This window comes from Sinohyriopsis cumingii, chromosome 1, assembly GCF_028554795.1.
Source record: "Sinohyriopsis cumingii isolate HCF-2022 chromosome 1, ASM2855479v2, whole genome shotgun sequence".
Lineage (NCBI taxonomy): Eukaryota > Metazoa > Mollusca > Bivalvia > Unionida > Unionidae > Sinohyriopsis > Sinohyriopsis cumingii.
The window spans coordinates 102,677,969-102,697,556 of record NC_142961.1 but is presented as its reverse complement, the minus strand read 5'-3'; the positions used below and the strand labels follow the sequence as shown (position 1 = coordinate 102,697,556).

The 19,588-nt window shown below is 33.9% G+C and overlaps 2 protein-coding genes across 2 annotated transcripts in view; one reads left to right on the top strand and one right to left on the bottom strand.

Moving 5' to 3' along the window:
* The window catches only part of LOC149807465 (uncharacterized), a 496,731-nt gene extending 488,739 nt beyond the window's left edge, over positions 1-7,992 (top strand). Inside the window, exons 93-94 of the mRNA XM_089956330.1 lie at positions 2,354-2,531; positions 4,003-7,992. Coding sequence (XP_089812456.1) covers positions 2,354-2,531; positions 4,003-4,262 — 438 coding nt within the window. The 3' untranslated portion in view covers positions 4,263-7,992. The remainder of the gene's footprint in view (positions 1-2,353; positions 2,532-4,002) is intronic.
* Positions 7,993-9,772: 1,780 nt separating this feature from the next.
* The window catches only part of LOC149807464 (uncharacterized), a 29,558-nt gene continuing 19,742 nt past the window's right edge, over positions 9,773-19,588 (bottom strand). The window contains exons 7-11 of the mRNA XM_089966885.1: positions 18,634-18,762; positions 16,726-16,782; positions 15,077-15,217; positions 14,382-14,457; positions 9,773-11,004 (exon numbers count right to left, since the gene is read on the bottom strand). Coding sequence (XP_089823011.1) covers positions 10,901-11,004; positions 14,382-14,457; positions 15,077-15,217; positions 16,726-16,782; positions 18,634-18,762 — 507 coding nt within the window. The 3' untranslated portion in view covers positions 9,773-10,900. The remainder of the gene's footprint in view (positions 11,005-14,381; positions 14,458-15,076; positions 15,218-16,725; positions 16,783-18,633; positions 18,763-19,588) is intronic.

Sequence of the window (19,588 nt, the reverse complement as noted above, 5' to 3'; positions counted from 1 at the left end):
TTTTCATACTTAACTGCCTTTGATTAACTTGTGTAGTTGTGTTTATTTCTCAAGGTCTGTTCATGATAGAATTATCAAAAATTATAGTTACATGTATCTCTATTAATACCACTCCCTTTCCACACAAAAGGTCACTGTGACCTACATTTCATATCTTAATGGCCAAAGTTTATGAATAGGATTTGAGCACCCTGCTGACATATACTCTTATAAGTAGATTCCACTGCTTTGGTGTATCCCTAGGAAAGGTATTTAACTTTAAGTTCCTCCACTGATTCTGCCAAGAATGTCTTTAAAGTGCCACTAAAAACCAAATATAAAAAAAAAGAAATTAACACCCACAGCTCCAGGATGATATCCAATGAGGTCAAGAAGTAGAACACTTTAAATTATTAATATTATAAAGCCTTGTCAAAATTCAACACATATTTTTAATATGATATAACCTTTTACCACTCTACCACTGTTGCCGTTGGATTATATCTTTGAATGGGGCCATTGGATTGAAAGGTATAATTATTTGCTTGTTATTGTTGATTTCATTCAGATGAAACCCATGTGGTCTCTAAAAGAACATTATATACTTTGCTTGTGGCATTCCTCTCATCACATCAAGTTTATTTTCATAGCCCATGAGGTCATTGGGTTATGACTTTTGATATAACGGCAGCCCACCTTGATTCTTTAAATCTATAATAATCTAATGAGCCTTATTTATTTACAACACAATAACCTAAGAGATTCACTTAGGAATCTCCAAATACACTGACCCAAATCAACATATTTGCTCCTTCTTGTTTACCTGAATAATAATCCTGATAAATAAGCTCATACACACAGAGAATAATGAAGCTATTATTAGTTGTTCACATAAATGGAATGTTTAAAAAAAGTCAGTCAGGTCAAGCAGAAATGAACTCAGTTTTTATCTTTATCATCTTATAAATAAATATATTTATTTCCATTTAGGTGACTATATAGTCTTGAGTGTAAAATGATGAAAACTTTCATTTGCCAGTACATGCAGCTGCATTTACCTTTTGTACTGGCCAATGTACAATTTTCATTCTTGTACCTTTCATACCACATTTAGCTTGCCAAATTTATAATGAACTCCTTCTTCTCAAATAAAAAATATAACATGTTTCTTGTGTTGTTAAAGTTGCACTCCATCTGGATTTTGTATGCCCATTTCCAGTCAGGTGTATTATTGTTTGGCATTACCCATCTGTTAACATTTGCATACATGACCCATATGTTTTAAAAAGGTTGGAGAGATTTTAATGAAACTTTGCCCAAATATATCCTAGCCAGATGGTGTAATGTGTACCATAGCATAGTCTCAGGGTCGGAGTTGAGGCAGGGAAAAATGTAATTCTGTGACCTATATCCTTGTTTGTAGTATAACATTTGAACCACTGAAGTTGCACACCTTAGCCACAGGCCTATACTTAAGAGCAAGGTTGCAACAAGAAAAATATAATTCTAGATGTTCTGCCCTTGTCAGGAGTATAACGTTTGATGCACTGAAGATGTTTAAATAACTGGAACCAGTCATGTCTAGACTGTGTCACATAACATCTGTATGCCTCCTACATTAATGTCAAGGTCATGGTAAGGGAACTGTATACATTTTTAGACTGCTTTCCATGTGCAAATTTAACTTTTGAACCAGTGAAGATCTTTTAATAAACTTTTGATTTGAAAGTGTCTCTCATATTGAATCTTCCCACATATTGAGTCTTACTAGCACACCCTCCACGTCAAGGTCACTACAGGAGATACTGCAAGTCAATGACCTGTTTCTTTATCCAGACTGTCACATTTTAACCATTATAGATAAGATTTGATGAAATTAAACCCAGGTCTACACCTGATTATACAGTAGTCAGATCTCTATAATAAAGGTCAAGGTCATTCATGGGAAAAGGAGACTTGCACACCATGTGCAATGTGCAGTGTTAACTGATATGATCTTTTCTATCTTTCTGTGTTGAAAAATACACCACCGACTTGCCCAACATCCACACATACATACAGTATATGATTGGTGAAGCATTTTTTGGGAGGGGTTGGCTATTTAGACAAACTTGTCATTAAACTTTGCTGGATGACCATTTTCTCAAGAATGACAGATTTCCAAATGGCCACAGTTCTTATCATTTCAACTGATCATAATGTTCAACTTTTTAAAATCTTATTCATGCTTATTTCTGATTTGCAAGACGATAATGGGACTGTTTTTCTTTGTGTATATTCATTTCACCTTAACTAATAGTATACTGTTATTAATTTTTTGTCACAACAGAATACCTTTTGCATAGTAAATATGCAACAATTTATTTCTCTACAGATTCGCGAGAAGACTTTGTATCCAACACCTTGGAGAGAGAACATGAAAACAACTCCAGATGGAGAGGTAACACAGATTATGTCAAAAACTGAGGCTAATGGCTCCAGGAGCATCCAGAAGAAGAAAGTTTTTAGAGAATCTCAGAGTAGCCCAGTTCCAAGGCATCTGCACAGCCCATGTAAGTAGATCTACTGCTTCAGTTGTCATTTTTCGTTATCTTTTTAGGTGAATTAAAAATTATTTGTGGAGTTACATGCATTTGCAAAAATTTTATAATATAGTTAGCTGTAAAAAATAGGAGTCTAAACAATATCATTATCATCAGCCAGATTGCAAAGCACTTTTGGCTTGTAGATTGATGATGTCTGTCAGACTTTAACACTGATACAGTTTGTGTTTAGGTCATCTTCTCAGACAACTTTGCTCACAAAGTCAGTTGATTTGGCATGTAAATATTTCATTTTGAGTACAGGTCACCAGTGAAGACTTGGTCACTGTTACCGATATTTCTGGTTCACTTATTTGTGATTATCATTGCATTAAGCTCTTTTCCTCTAGGTTAGACTATGCATTTAGTTCATTATTTTGCTGTTTTGACTTACTGAGTAATGTATCATGGTGTAAAGCTGTCTCTCATTGTAAATGCTACATCATTTGGTCAAAAGTAGGACACTGACCTATATTATTTCACCACAGTGAACCTTGATAACCATTACTGTTAGCTTTGTTTTGTAAACACTGTTGCCCACAGAGTAATGGAAACAATTGATGAGAAATACTACACTCTTTAGTCACAACTAAGTCATTTCAACCTATATTCAGTGTCTTTGACACTGAAATTCACCGTAAAGTGTAATATGACCTTGTGGTTTTATATATCCACTGGAGTGTATTATATTCTGTCCTTAGTCTGTTGCCAACTTAAGTTTGTCCACCATCCTCAATTACAAAACTTTGTAGATGGCTTACACTTTGAGCAAGAACATGATTAATTTGGAGGTCAAAGGTCAAGGTCACTAACTGAAAGAAGCTGATGGTTTCTGCACAATAATATTAGATCAACACAACATAATTGGACCAAACTTTTGTGGATTGTTTGCACTTGGGGCAAAGAGGAAGCTTATCACTTTTGGGGTCAAAAGTGAAAGTCACCATGACTAAAAATAAAAAATGGCATACAAATAATAATTATAGACCATGTATCTTCTCCACTTTGTGAAGGACATGGCATGTTTGTTAAGAAATAATCCTGTTTGTTTTGTGGTGAAAAGGTCAAAGATCACAGCCAGTTTGACTGAAAAAAGAAAAATGTTTTGTGTATAACTTTAATACCATGGCCAAAGCTACAGGGCTTATATTTCACTATGAAAGAGGCATATAGATTTTTGGGTCAAATGTCAAGGTCAGGGGACTTTATCAAACACAGTGTAAATGTATGCTGTTCAGTTCACACCACTCTTGATAAGTTGTTACCATATTATACCTATTTTCATGTATCTGAGAAACTGTCTTTCAGTTTCTTTATGCATTTAAAAAAAAACTATCTTCCAACTGTACTTCTCAAAATAAAATTTCTTAAGATTTCAGACCTTTGTACATGTTACATCTATTATGTAGGAAATGTACAGTTGACTAATTGTGATTTACAGGTACCCCAGCAAGCAGAAGCTCAAGTAGGGCCAGTACTAGTAGTCGACCATTTAGTCCAACAGACAGTGAGACTTCTGAGACCAGTGAGCCAGAGGTCTATACAACAGTACAAAGTGAAACTCGCCAAGTGGGTGGTAGAAAACAAACCACAATGACCTATCAAACACATGTTGTGCAAACTCGGACTGTCAGTACACCAACATCAGTGTCATCTGCAAAAGGTTCAAAAATACCAAAATTGACTCCAAAGAAAAAGTGACCAGTGCACTAGAGTGTGAGTGTGCCTGCTGGAGTGAGAAGACAATTTGTGTCTTTAGATGTCAGCAATTGTTTATTTTTATATTATAAAGGAGTGTCAACTTTGTGTAAACAAGTAGATATTTGCAATTGCAACTGAATGACTTACTCTGTGGCAACCAGCAGTTTGGAATCAAGGTTTCTAATCTGCCCCAGTCTTTCATTGAATTATTTGTTTTGTATAATATCAAGAAATGTTGATTTGAATTGAGAAATTTTCCATCTTGGATTAGCACAAGTTTAAATCTAATCCATAACCTAGTATCTAATCTATCCCTACACTACGAGTTGTGACATGACATTTTAATTTTGGGTGCTCTTAATATCCTGAGAGAATTTACTTTTCATATTTACATTGTGAAAACATCAATCCATCCTAGACTATTTTAAGATTTTTGTTGTTTTTCTTGTGTTGTTCACTCTATTTTTCAGACTTGATTAAAAGTATGTTCTGTTTATATTTGTAATTTTCTCTCAACACATTTTGTTCAGTGTGCTTACATTTAATTGTATGCATGATTGTTAGTCAAGTCAGTATGATACAAGTTAATATTGTATTATTATAAAGATGTATATGAGTCAGGTATTATAATCTATATATTGGTCTATACAGAAAGTTCAGACATATGTAATATAACAGAATACATTTAAAACCTACCAGCAACTATTCCAGTGTAAAATAAATGTAGAAATAATGTAATCATGCCAAGAACATATTTTTCATTTAAATTTATTTTGCTTTCCCCAGGAAATGGATTTTTATAAGATATATTTTGTTTTTGTTGTCATAGTGATGATAGATACCTTGTTGATTACATTTGATATTATAGCTTATTGCTTTCATTATCAACATGTAGCCGATTCTTCATTTTAAGGTACATTATGGGAAAATATGTAATATATATTCTTGGTTGGCATTTAAGACACAAATTATGTTCACTATAATACTTTAATATTTGCATTTGTACACTACCATATTGTATATTTATTGTCCTAATGAATATCCCATATTTGCTATCACATTTGTCACTTGCATTAGATGCAATAATTGAAGAAGAGTGCTCTCCCACTGAAAGTGTTTTGGACCATTATGATGTATGTGCTGCTGCTATCAAGGGAGATTACTCTTATTAGATTAGGTATGCATCAAATTCATGCTAGTTTGGTTCATTGCATCTTAATTTTAATACTTGAAATATTTTTTGTTCATTTTTACATTTCATTTCTATTATCTCAGTTACAATATTAAATCTTTAATATTTTATTTAGCATCACTTGAGTTACTAAATTTTGTTTTCCCATCTTGTTTCAACGCCAAGATGGGCGAATCTTTGTTTCTTTGCCAAGATAATGGAAAGTAACAAAGATTTTGCACAAAGCAGTCAGAACAATTAAATGATATAATCAACTACTTTGTAATATGGATACATTTAAGCAGTGCTATTTTATTTCAGTGTCAGTGCTGTTTCTTGCAGTGTATAATTTGTATTCTCACTGAAACTTTAGAGGGAGTCCACTGAATAATTAAACCTATACGCAAAGCTTGTAAACATGTTTTAATTTGTTCAAGCATTCCTTCAAGAGGTACGTATGCAGTATATATGGTATTGTACTTGAAAAACACCTTATGCATGTGGCAAAACACTGTGTATGCTCAGTAAAGTTATTTTCTGTATAAAGCTAAGTGATGGTGTATTGAATAAACAAATGCTTAAGAGTACATGTATCTGATTGTATTATTGATAAAAGGTGTGCATCTTATACTAAAATTATAACAAGTATGATGGCTGACATTAGAGCCATTTATACTAATTATGAAGAAACAGAAAGGTTATATGGAATTTGTGTTTCTTAACAGAATTTAATTTGAGAATTCATGGGCAAATCAGTCAGTTTGCAAACTGTGCTTGAAGTCTGTATTAACAGACTACATTGCATTTCAATTGTGTTAGACATGATTTTTACCCGACTTGGCTATAAGGCCCAGTCTTTTATGCATTGTGCGTCATCTGTTCACAATTGTTATTGACAGCTTCTCAAACCCACTTTGGCAGTTTGCACATGATTTTGCAGGGTGAAGACCTTTCACCTTCTTTCATTAGATACCAGCAATCCACTATGGCCACAGTTACTAAATATTGAAACCTGTAATCAACACTTACTTAAAAACTGCTGAACAGAGTTTTAGCAAAATTTGACAGAAAACATCCTGGCGTAAAACAAAGGCTTTCTTTAAAATGTATCCAAATTATGCTGATCTGCCACCAGATAACGGCCACCATTACATAATTTTTTTTTAAAAAAACTGCTTATTATGATTTGAATCCTGTCATAGATGGGCTTACCTTTCTATACATGAATTGAATCCTGTCATAGAGAAGCTTACCTTTCTATACATGATTTGAATCCTGTCATAGAGAAGCTTACTTTTCTATACATGATTTGAATCCTGTCTTAAAGAAGCTTACCTTTCTATACATGATGTAAACCTGCTCTATAGTACTTCTTCTCAGAAAACATTTTTTAATTTTGTACAACTTCTTCCCAACAGCAAGCGCTTTCTGTTACATTATAATGCACTACAAAAACTGGCATGAATTGGATCATCCCTCTTGGGTAATAGTGTCCAAAAATGATGTATGTTATCATTGAAATTGCCATTGAGCATTTCTAGAGGAATTTATATAATGATCTTCAAAGGAATTTTGATGAAATAAGGTGAATAAAGACCATGTAAAGATATGTTAATCATAATCTTAAAAATGACGCATATTGCTGCAAACATTGGCAAAGAATGCATGCATGACCTATGTGACTTGTACTATGATGACACATTCTGGTTTAGTTTTGCAATTTATGTGAATGGTTTAATGAAGCATGCACTCAAAAAGATATAGTCAGAATTTTTAAATAGACATGCAGTAACAAATTCTTTTTTCAAGAAAGGAGATTATAACTTGTTCTTTACTTCAATAATAAATAGTAAGAATGACTTGCTGATAAAGACCGCTATGGTGGCCTAGTGGTTAGAGCATCCACCTCAGATGCAGGAGGTCATGGGTTCAATCCCCAGCCAAGTCATACCAAAGACTTACAAAAATGGTAGTAACAGCTGCCTCGCTTGGCACTCAGCATTAAGAGGTTAGTGTTAGGACTGGTCAGCCTGGTGTCAGGATAATGTGACTGGGTGGGTCATCATGCTACATGTCTGTGACATGATGCTCCAGTGCTAGGCATCACTATAAACTGCCACACTGCAGACATTGTAGCGATATGACTGAAAAATTGTTAAAGCTACATTAAAAATTCAAATCACACACACACACTTGCTGATAAAGATGTAAATTGTGTTTTATAATAAGAACTTTATGATGTAAATTGTTTTTCATAATGAGAACTTTATGAATGAACATGTGTAACCATGTTAACTGTAAAGAAAAGTTAATATCTATTGGAGTTATCAAGGGAAATGAATCAAAATTAAACTGCACCCTCATTTTTCACAAGTAAAGGCTTATGGAATGACACTCTTCAGGTGGTAATGTACTGTTCTGTTACTCGCTGCTTTGTTACACAAAGCATACACATGTAGCTAATGATTCCACATTGCCTATTGCATGGACTTTGCTTGACAACAGACACATAATTCTTGCAGCACAGATCAAAGCTGAATAAATGAAATCTCAAAATAACCAAGTCTTCCTGTTCCAGTTTTATTATTCCAGAAAAGTTCAGATGATATAATCTTTGGACTAATGCAGTCTTTTGAAAAAATTTGATACCTATGTTGATGGGGAGATAAAGCTATACTGTCGTTTGCTCATTACCTAGATGAAGTTATTGTTGTCTTGTTCAGCTTGCATTTAGCATTTGACAAGACAAAAAAAAAAAAAAAAACATTAGCAATTCACAGGAAAACAAAGTTCACATTTCCATTGACAGCAGCATTTAGTAGTTCACAAGACAAAACCCCCTTTGCAACAACAGCATTTAGCAGTTCACAAAACATATTTCCACTTTTCCAACAGCAAATGTGATGCTTATTGTGTCATCACTAAAATCTCATGTTAAAGTTTTTAAAAATTGTGGAACTTAAACATCAGTTGACATTTACTGTATTCAGTGGAAACTATGAAATATCACAGTATTCAAATTAAGCATTGGTATAGTAGTACTGTATTCCTGAAGTCAGTACTTTGATGTGCCAGGAATTGGTTCAAATAATACAGGTGAAAACAGTTCTCCAGAGAATCTTTTTGAATGCTTCTAGGAGAACAGTTAAATGCCCATGTATTAAAAGAGCATAAAAGTTACCTACACATTTAATTTTGGACACAAGAGTTTTATATTTGTCAAGTTGATAGTGACACAGTTACTTATTTAAGATTATGCTGTACTTGGATGTATGCTGAAATCCAGTTTAAAATTAGTTATCACAGGTTTACATAATCACTTGTATTTAAAAATTAGATCATGAAGACCCACATTTAATAACAGTGATACTCTAGATCCAGGCACATATCAAGTACCATGTCTGTATAAGCAACAGTAAAAGTGAAATTTCCCTGGACCCAGAAGAACCTGCCTAGACCTGTAAAGTGTAATGTGGTCACTGTTAAGTGAAAAAATTCACAATCGACTACTTCTGTGAGGTAGTGTAATCTTCAAGATGCATTCTCATGACTGCAGGCAACAATGATCCATAAACTGACAAAAAGTGAACATAATCAAATGAAAAGCCAGTCACTGTTATCTCCAGGAATGGTGGGGGCATGACACTTTTAACACATTATTTGATATATCATGCCAAGGACAACTTGGTGTACAATACCTCAGAATGCATGAACAGATCAGTTTTTACCACTACTAACAGGAGTGTCACTGATGCATGAAAAACAGGTCACAGTGACCTTATATTGGTATGATGATGTACACTTCTCCGAATGTAAGAACATGGTTTATGCCTGTACACATCTGACTTGATGACTTCATCATGAGGTTTACATTTCTTTGTGCCAACAAGTAAAATATCAACTCTCCCACCTCTTTGAGCTGCAAGCTAATTAACTAAAAGTATATGATGAAATCGAGTCTCAGGCTCAGCTAACGTTGGTACATGAGAAAGCCTGCCAGTAGCTTCTCAAGGGTCGGTGGTTCTTCCTCCACCAATTATACTGGCCGCCATGTATAGCCTATCTTGTGCTGAAAATGTCATTAAACCCTATAACGTGATACAATATTATAAAATATATATGCTTGGAAAAGTTTAGTAACTCTTTCAGTGCCAGCTGATTAACAATTATTTGCTAAACTGGAAAGCAAAAAACCCCTGGATTAAGTTCCTCTGTACTAATGTATTAGAGATGATGTGTCAAACAGTTTTCCTCCATCTTAGATTTAGACCATTAGTAATACGCTTTTGCCAGTGCTACTTTAAATGCATACAGGGGGAAAAAAATAAACAAAATTAAATAATAAAAACAATGAATTCCCTTTATTTTAAAGTAAACGAATAGCTTTGCACAAAGTGTATGCTCCATCCTTTCTGAGCTATCAATTTTCATAAATCTATAAACTTTATAATAGATGACGATAAACTATAATGATTGAATCGACAAGAATCCATTTCATTTCTGAATGTATTTGTGTACAAAACAAACAAGGAATTAACCTTCATGTTGCTGACCTTTTAAAGGCCAAATGAACTAGAGATTAATTTATTTTCATGGATAAAATTGTTGGTTGTCATTCATAAACATGCCTCTGACAGAAATGGCATAAATAACATTTTCTTCACAGACACCATATGCACACAAGTTGGGTCCAACTACAAACAACACAGACCCAGATCTAATAGTGCATTATGCAATGCCATATTTGGGTCTATGAAGTTTCCAACTGTACCTAACTAATAAGCGAGAGCATATGGTAGATCATTTTAAACCAGATCTTTGAATTTCTGGCTATTAGCAAACAATATTCAACTGGGTCTTTGAATTTCTGGCTATTAGCAAACACATTCAACTGGGTCTTTGAATTTCTGGGTTCTACCAACCTCGTACTGATGCGGCTTGGTATCTGATAAATGAATATGAATATATAATTAGTGGTGTTTTTTTTTAAATACCTGTATATGAAAACCCTTAATATCCATGTTTTAAAATCATCATGAGCATATCTCTCTCCCCCCCTCTCTCTCTCTCTCGTGCAGTACAAATTAACCTTTTTGTGCAACAGTTTTTTTTATACAAAATCCTCTGACAAGGATTTGCAGGTGCACTAATAAATAAGACAAGAATTCTGATTAGGGATATCAAAAGTGTCCCTCATGGATACATGTTCTTTAATTAAAAGTATATACTATGGCAGATATATTTGGAAGTACAGAGACTTGTCTACTAAAATTTGTGAGCAAAAGGCTGGATTAATGCAACAAAAATGTTCATTGTTGTAAAAGACAACTGTTACATTCTGTAAAATACTTTTTTACGACAACTACCAGATGTTAACAAGAACACTACTGCTGAACTCTCCCCAATTATTTACATACTCCCACAATTAACCATGCCATGCTCTTAATTTGTATCAATCAGCAGTCTGTCATTGTTCCATATCTTCATCATCTGACTGTATTTCCTGCTCTAGATCTCCAGCCTCTCCAACAGGAGCAACCTCAGTCTCACTGTCCACATCCCCTTCATCACCTATATGGTATAGAAATAGCTATTACTTTTCTCGACTACTAATGATTGTAAATTTAAAAGCTTTGTGTGTGTGTTTGATTTGGATTTTTAACATAGCTTAATAATTTTTCAGTCATGTTATTATGATGTCTGCAGAGTGTCAGCTTATAGTGATCAGACATGATTTTGGTATTCCCCAAAAAAAGCTGAAAATTTGGAAGTGGGGTTTGGGGGTCCTCCCCACCCCCCAATGCGGGGGTCCAGGCCAAAAATGCATTTTACAATCATAAACAACTGCTCCTGGTGCAACTTATGTATAACAAAATAATCATTTGAAAAACTAACAAACTTATCAAAAAAATTTCAACTTGAATAATTTCACAATATTTATTGTCACATGAATTTGTTCTCCAATACTATTGGTGCTTAAGTTATTTCATGTGCATGTCAGTGTTCACATTATAATTAAGTCAAAATAATTTCTCAATTTTTTGCAGCAAATATATTATACTTCTCTCTTTTCATAACAAATCTGTAAAATAAACGCCCAAGTACATCAACTATATTCAATTAATCCCATACATTCACTTGTCTTTTTCTCCGATGGACACAACCTGTTGATATTCCAGTTGAGCTCTTTTTGCTGCTTTGGCAATGATTTGTTTAGCCTTTCTTTACGACTGACTTTTTTGGCTCAATGTGCAATTGTTTCTTTTCCTTCTCAATGAGAGCCTTTTTTCCTTTCAAGCTGGTGCTTGTATTGGCGACATGCAGTTCGCATATTCTTATAGTAATTAACTGCACATTTACCAGATGCCTTCTAAGCTTCAATTTTTCCTTATGCAGATTCTTTCGTAGGCACCATTCCAAAATCTTCCGTGATTGACCTAAAGCAGAGGTCACAAAATGCCAGTCCTCTAGCATTCAGTTTATATTTCGGTCAACTTTTCGCTCCAGCCATTCCCATACATTTTTTTTAAACCTTAATCTAAACTTCTCGTGTCATGGTCTCTCTCAGTAACTCGGGACACCATTTTTTTTGCTGCAAGCTTGCTTCTTCTTTCCATAGCCATCAGTTTCCATTACACAAAGATTCATTGGATGAATTTAAACTTTTGACCAATCAGAATACTCTTTACCAGAGTCGTGGGCTAACTAATATATGGAACAAATACGTTACAAGGAACGTTGTGGAATGGAACCAAACAGACCGTTTTTAAAAAAACCCGATCAGAGATAATTAAAAAAAACAACTATATATAGGGAAAATTTGATTCAAGTCAGACGGAAAGCGGAATTCCGCTTTAAAACAGAGAAAATATCATGTCTTAGTGATGTCTAACACTTGGGGCATTATGTTGCAGACATGCAGCATCATGTTCCACCCAGTCACATTATCCTGACACCAGGCCGACCAGGCCTAACACTAACCTCTTAATGCTGAGTGCCTAGCGAGACAGCTGTTACTACCATTTTTGTAAGTCTTTGGTATGACTCGGCCAGGGTTCAAACCTGCATCAGAGGCAGATGCTCTAAACACTAGGCTACTGAAGCAATCTAAAAGCATTATTAGTACTTAACAAAAATATTCTTTTATGCTGAAAACAGAAGGGGCATACAGGATCATCTCTGTCCCTCTGCCATTCCCTCTGTTCAATTAAGTTTTGATTTTAGGCCACTGTAGCAAAGAATTCATATTCAACTATATATTTACAATTTCTACAAAGCCTAAAGGTGTCAATACAGTACAGCCTTATACATCAGAACCCATCCAAACCCATTACCCATGCAAGTAGATCAGGCATAATCCAAAGTCATTTCATATACCTGACTGTTTTTCATGTCTAAGGGAGCCTGGATAAACAAAATAAATAGGTACAAAATATTTCTAGATATAAAACTGAAGATCTGTCTGGGTTTTTTTAAAAAAATCCAGAAATCCAATTTCTTTAATATTTGTGCCACCAAATTTAGATATTTTGAACCAAGTAAAAATAAAACCTAATATGAGACAAATACACTGTTTAATGTTCTTGTTCCAAATCTTTAATTTTGGAGGACAGTTTAGTATGTCTGTTAATTTCTTTCATGAAGAATAAACGATTTTCTTTTCACAATGAATATGATGTATCTAGGAAAAAGCTAGGGCTTAAGAGAATAACATGTACTATTATATATCGTAAAAAACGGTTGTAATCCACTGCTTTTCATTTTACGGAAGAGCCTTCAAAAGCAATGTATCTAGTTATAAGGTTGGTTGTAGGCTTGGATTTATTAAGTTAAATATAATTTAATTAAACCACATCACTGAGAATAATAATTTTATTTTGAAAGAAACTTTACCTATAAAACACAAAATGGACAAATATTTTATATATATTGCATAAAAAATTAAAAATACAAGCCATATGTTCTGTACCTTATTCATTACTGGCCAGCTAAATCTAGCATTAGTTCCATTGTTTGAACCATTACTTAGACTGACCAGGGAATCTGTTAACATTTTGCTTTCTATAAAGTGCTCTGTGTGCAAGGAAAGAGAACTCCCATGAGCAATAGAAAGCAGCCCCCCATGACACCTCAACCAGAACAAAAGGACCTTGTCCTTTCTAAAAATGTGAGATAATCTGATTCCAAAGTTATGTAATAAACTAATCAATACCAATAGGAACCATGATGGTACTATCCACTGTGATAACTGGAAGGATTGATGGCATTGTGTGATTGAACATCAATAATAAGCTTACAGAAAAATGGAAACCTCAAAATCGCCCACAGTAAATCATTCATTATGCTAGTAAAACCAGTTATAATGCAAGTTCACTTATAATGCGATGGCAGCATGGCTCCCATTTTTTTAATGTAAGGAGACCTGTCTTTGAAGTATGTTTGACATATGATGAAACGTGGCGAACAAAACAAACTATATATGATCAACCGGCTGGTTAAACTGATGACACTGAAATTTTAATGCACATTTTCTATGGGGAAGTTTTTCATTAAAAAAAGTTAACGCGATCCCACTTTTATCGCGATATTATTCTTTGGACCCTGAGCATCGCATTGTAATGGGTTTTACCTGTATGTACTTGTGCAGTTTACATTTTTATATTCTGGAGCACAAAAATCGTAGTCCTTGTGATCAGGAAGCTGAAACAAGTTTGCTTCATACAGGTACTCCAAACGTTTAAATGTAACTGTTACCTGGATCATAATTTTTATGGTATTCATGCTTGGTGTTTGCTAAAAATAAATTTTCCTCAACACCCACACACAGTTACTTATAGTAAGTGACTTGTACATAGGACATGTAAAGTGTTATACAATGGAATAGCTGTAGCTATGAAAAGAGGAACATGTACAAATTTATATAGTTTTTTTGCCAGTGTAAACGTTACCTGGTCCAAGTTCTTGTAGAAGCTCTTCCACATGTTTCATCAGTTCAGCATCTTGGCATTTGCTTTTCATGTACACCTACAGGCAGACAGACACAGATACATGTCAAGTTTCAAAGACACATTGGTTTAAAGCACACCCTGACAAATTTAACAAAGATTACATGTTTAAAGAGGGGAAAATGCACTGTAAAATGTTTGCACACACAAGATAAATGAGATGTTAAATATTTAGGGATGATATAAAATGAGATGTTAAATATTTAGGGATGAGATAAGTGAGCTGTTAAATATTTAGGGATGAGATGTAAATTTTTACGGATGAGATAAATGAAATATAAAATGCAATATTGTTTAAAGTGTTTGCCAAATGTGCCTAAATTGAAAATGGAAAAGTTAAGGCAGTTGCAGAGAAATTTTGAAATAAAATCTAAATCAAAACTAACATAGTGTACTAGTAGCAATCTATCACTAACAGTTGTACCTATGATGAAGATGCAAAGAATAAGAACAATAATAATTAGGTCTTGATTCAATGACTGCAACATAATTTATATACAAACTAACATCCATTGTAGCCCAAAACTATTTATACATACACATAAAATAACTGCAATATATCACTTGCTACTGCAAATAGTTTGTGGAAAATGGGGGTGAGATCAATCAGATTAAACTCATCATTTTCTATTGCTTACTTTCTTTGTTTTATTCAGATAGTATCTGGCATTTCCTTTGTAGTCGTCTCCATGGAGATAATTTGTCCAACCATGTAAGTACCACAGCTCAGGATCTTCGTCATTTTCCTCCAGTAAATTATCTAAAACTTCACCCGTCAACTGGAAGCAAGAAGACAAAATTGGAGAACATTACACAAATTTTATATATAGGCTGATGTAGAAATTATACATATAATAAATATATAAACTCGGAGCTATTTCTACCAGCTATTATAAAAAAAATTGTTCTCAAAATACCAGAAGAAAACAAATATACTTAACAGAAAATCTACTGCATGCAATGTATGAAATAAAAATTACATGAATCTTTCATCAGATGGACACAAACAAAACATTAACTGCACAAGAGATGATTAATTAAAGTCACATAAAGATATATGATTCATGCCAACATTAAGTTAATTGTTGTGGGGTATTTTCTGCTGTATAGTTTGAGTACACATGAAAGACATATACAGACATGGTTCTGCCCATTCTGGGATTTGAAAAAATAAAAAATATCTCTAAAAAATGAAATGAAGTAAAATTAGTGTCAGATACTTGTATTTAAACCTGTGTATTTAAACCCAGGTAAAAAGAATCAATCAGCAAAGCGTGATAAACTAAAGATATGTTGGCAATACATATACTTACATAAACTAAAGACACGCTGGCAATACATATACTTATGTAAACTAAAGACACGATGGCAATACATATACTTACATAAACTAAAGACACGATGGCAATACATATACTTATGTAAACTAAAGACACGCTGGCAATACAAATGCTTACATAAACTAAAGACACATTGGCAATATGTATACTTAAACTAAAGACATGTAGGCAATACATATACTTACATAAACTAAAGACACATTGGCAATACATACACTTAAACTAAAGACACGTTGGCAATATGTATACTTAAACTAAAGACACATTGGCAATACGTATACATAAACTAAAGACACGTTGGTAATATGTATACTTACATAACCTTAAGACACATTGGCAATACATAAACTAAAGACATGTTGGCAATACATACACTTATATAAACTAAAGACACATTGGCAATACGTATACTTAAACTAAAGACACATTAACAATATGTATACTTAAACTAAAGACACAATGGCAATACATATACATAACTAAACACACGTTGGCAATACGTATACTTACATAAACTAAAGACACATTGGCAATATGTATACTTAAACTAAAGACATGTTGGCAATATATAGACTTAAATAAACTAAAGACACATTGGCAATATGTATACTTAAACTAAAGACACGATGGCAATATGTATACTTACATAAACTAAAGACACATTGGCAATACGTATACTTAAACTAAAGACATGTTGGCAATATATACACTTACATAAACTAAAGACACATTGGCAATACGTATACTTAAACTAAAGACATGTTGGCAATATGTATACTTAAACTAAAGACGTATTGGCAATACATATACATAAACTAAAGACATGGCAATACGTATACTTGCATAAACTAAAGACATGTTGGCAATATGTATACTTACATAAACTAAAGACACATTGGCAATACATATACTTCAACTAAAGACACATTGGCAATACGTATACTTACATCATACTCTTCTACTTCTATCAGAATCTTGGCAGCAGACTTGCGGGAATCATATGGCTGAAATACAAGTAAATGTCTCAGCCAATCATTGGGCAAATATACATTTGAAAGATTTTTTTGTTTAAATGAAAAAATAAAAGCAACTGAAATAGACTGCCATCACAATCTCTGCTCTTTACTCTTCATAGCATACACACACTACAAAAAAACTAGCACTCATTCCTAACCCCTCCTGACAGTGACCCTAGTGTCATAATGCAAAATCTGTCATGTATACATACACGCACACAAAATATCAGAAAATGTCACTGTACTGTAATTTTTGCATATCTGACATCCGACTCATTCCCAGGAATTCATACAGTGGATGACAAGAATTATACTTCTCTTGCTCAAGGTCACAGCAACTGAATTACAAAATTCTATGGAACTCCTCAGAGGAAATAGGGTAATGGACAGAGTGTATCACAATATGGCTGATGCTTTCTAAAAATGCTAGGGGATTTTAACCTATGTTGCCTGCCTTCACACAGCATGGAGATACAGCGGTATTTATCTTGTGTAATAGATATTTCTTTTGATGGTACATGTCACCAACAGTCACACTCTTTGTGAGGTAAAAGTAAGATGGGCAGCCAATTGTCAAGTGAGATGGATGGCCAAGGTTTAATGACACATCAACACAATTCTGGCTATACAATACAAAGTAAGTTTAAGTATACCAGAAAATATGCACAAAACAAAAATAAAACCAAAAAACACAAAGTCCATCTTTTGACATAAACTGCGCTTGTTTAAAAAGATCAGGACCTCAGCTGAAACGTCGTTGCAGGATGCATCCCATAACAAAAATGTTGCCTCCATTGGTCGCCTCTTTATGACATACAGGAGAGAACAACAACACAACTTCTTTGAGTGAAGCCTGCAATTTCTAGCCTATATAATCAATGATGACCTAGAACATTTAATTATAAACTGATGTCAAAAGTGTGAATAATATCTGTTAATCAAGGCTTCAAAAATCAGTATGAATTAAAAGACAAATCTGAGATTTTAAACTTTTTCCATTAGCAAATCAGGCTTGCCAGAGAACATTTAAAAAAAATTATAGAGTTAATTATCAATTTTGTTTCCCTTGTCAAGTCTATTTCCAGTATGTGACACAGTGAAATGAGCTCCAATCAATTCTTAATGTAGCCTGATCAATCTTTGACTCGTGAGATTGCATACATCCAAACTCAGTCCATGTAAATACAAAGAAACAGATAACCTTCACACAAATGTGGATATTAAATGATTAGTAATGTACTTTAATCATACATGAAGAACTAGTCACCTTGTGTTAATTTGTAGAAAGGGAGTGGGTGTTGTCAGTAGTCATCCATTTCCACAGAAAGAAACAAGCACATGTGGTTGCAGCATTTGTTTTGCATCTGCATTAAGTTCAGTGTGAGGGATTTGATTGAAAATTCAACTTTACTCCCACACCCTGACCTGTTCTAGAGAAGACTATCCTTGCACAAGAAACTAAATTATTTCTTCTTTTTTTAAGATAACACTGTAATCCCTTCCAAATTTAACAAAGACATAAAATCAGTAATGAGGCATGTTTTTTAAAGCATTCATGCAATGCCAAACTGTTCATGTTTGTATATAAGAAGGCATATAATTGTTAATGTTACTGAACACAAAGAAGGCTTAAAAATCTGTATTATCACTGGAGGAGGGCCAGAAAACATGGTAAAATGTCTGGCACAGGTTCAGAAAATTCTGGAAGCTATGCCATCATTTAACATTTAACCATAACTGCCCTATCTGGCTGACTCAGAACAACTTGAGGGTATATAAACCAATGTAAATCCATGTTTGATAATGATGGATGTAAAAGAAAACTGAAAAAAGTGTTACAAGCTGCATGTTTGGCTCTGTCACTCCTTCATCAGACTCTGCCCCATTCCCTGCCAATTCTGCACCTTCATCAGATGAAGCTGGAGGCAGCCAAAGCTCTACACTCTTCTTGATCATCTTCCTTGCTTCCTGATCAGAAAAAAGTGTACTGGATCTTTTATATCAAGTCTTCCATGTAAGCATACATAACACTTATTACACTATAATATATACAAGTACATGCAATAGTCATATGATAATACACATTAGTAGTACTGTATATCACAACATTCTACCAAGCATAAAATCTTAGCAAATTTAACCAGCAAACTAATTTTCACCTATCTTGTATGCTTGCTAACATCTGTGATGAAAATATGTGTAGAATAGAAATGGTGATTTCTAAGATAACAAACTTGGTTCTTGCTAACATCTGTGTTGAAAATATGTGTAGGATACAAATGAAGATGTCTGCCCTGATGGAATAGAAATGATACAAGCTCACAGATGTTACAAGTGGCATATTATACAAAGGCTTTTCTTAAATCATGATTTCTAACCTGACAGACTGTGAGTGTACTAACATCTGTGATGAAAATATGTATAGAATAGAAATGGTGATGTCTACCCTAATGGACTCTGAGTGTGATAACAACTGTGATGAAAATATGTACAGAATAGAAACGGTGATGTCTACCCCAATGGACTCTGAGTGTGATAACAACTGTGATGAAAATATGTATAGAATAGAAATAGTGATGTCTACCCTAATGGACTCTGAGTGTGATAACAACTGTGATGAAAATATGTATAGAATAGAAATGGTGATGTCTACCCTAATGGACTGTAAGTGTGCTAACATCTGTGATGAAAATATGTGTAGAATAGAAATGGTGATGTCTACCCTAATGGACTCTGAGTGTGATAACAACTGTGATGAAAATATGTACAGAATAGAAATGGTGATGTCTACCCT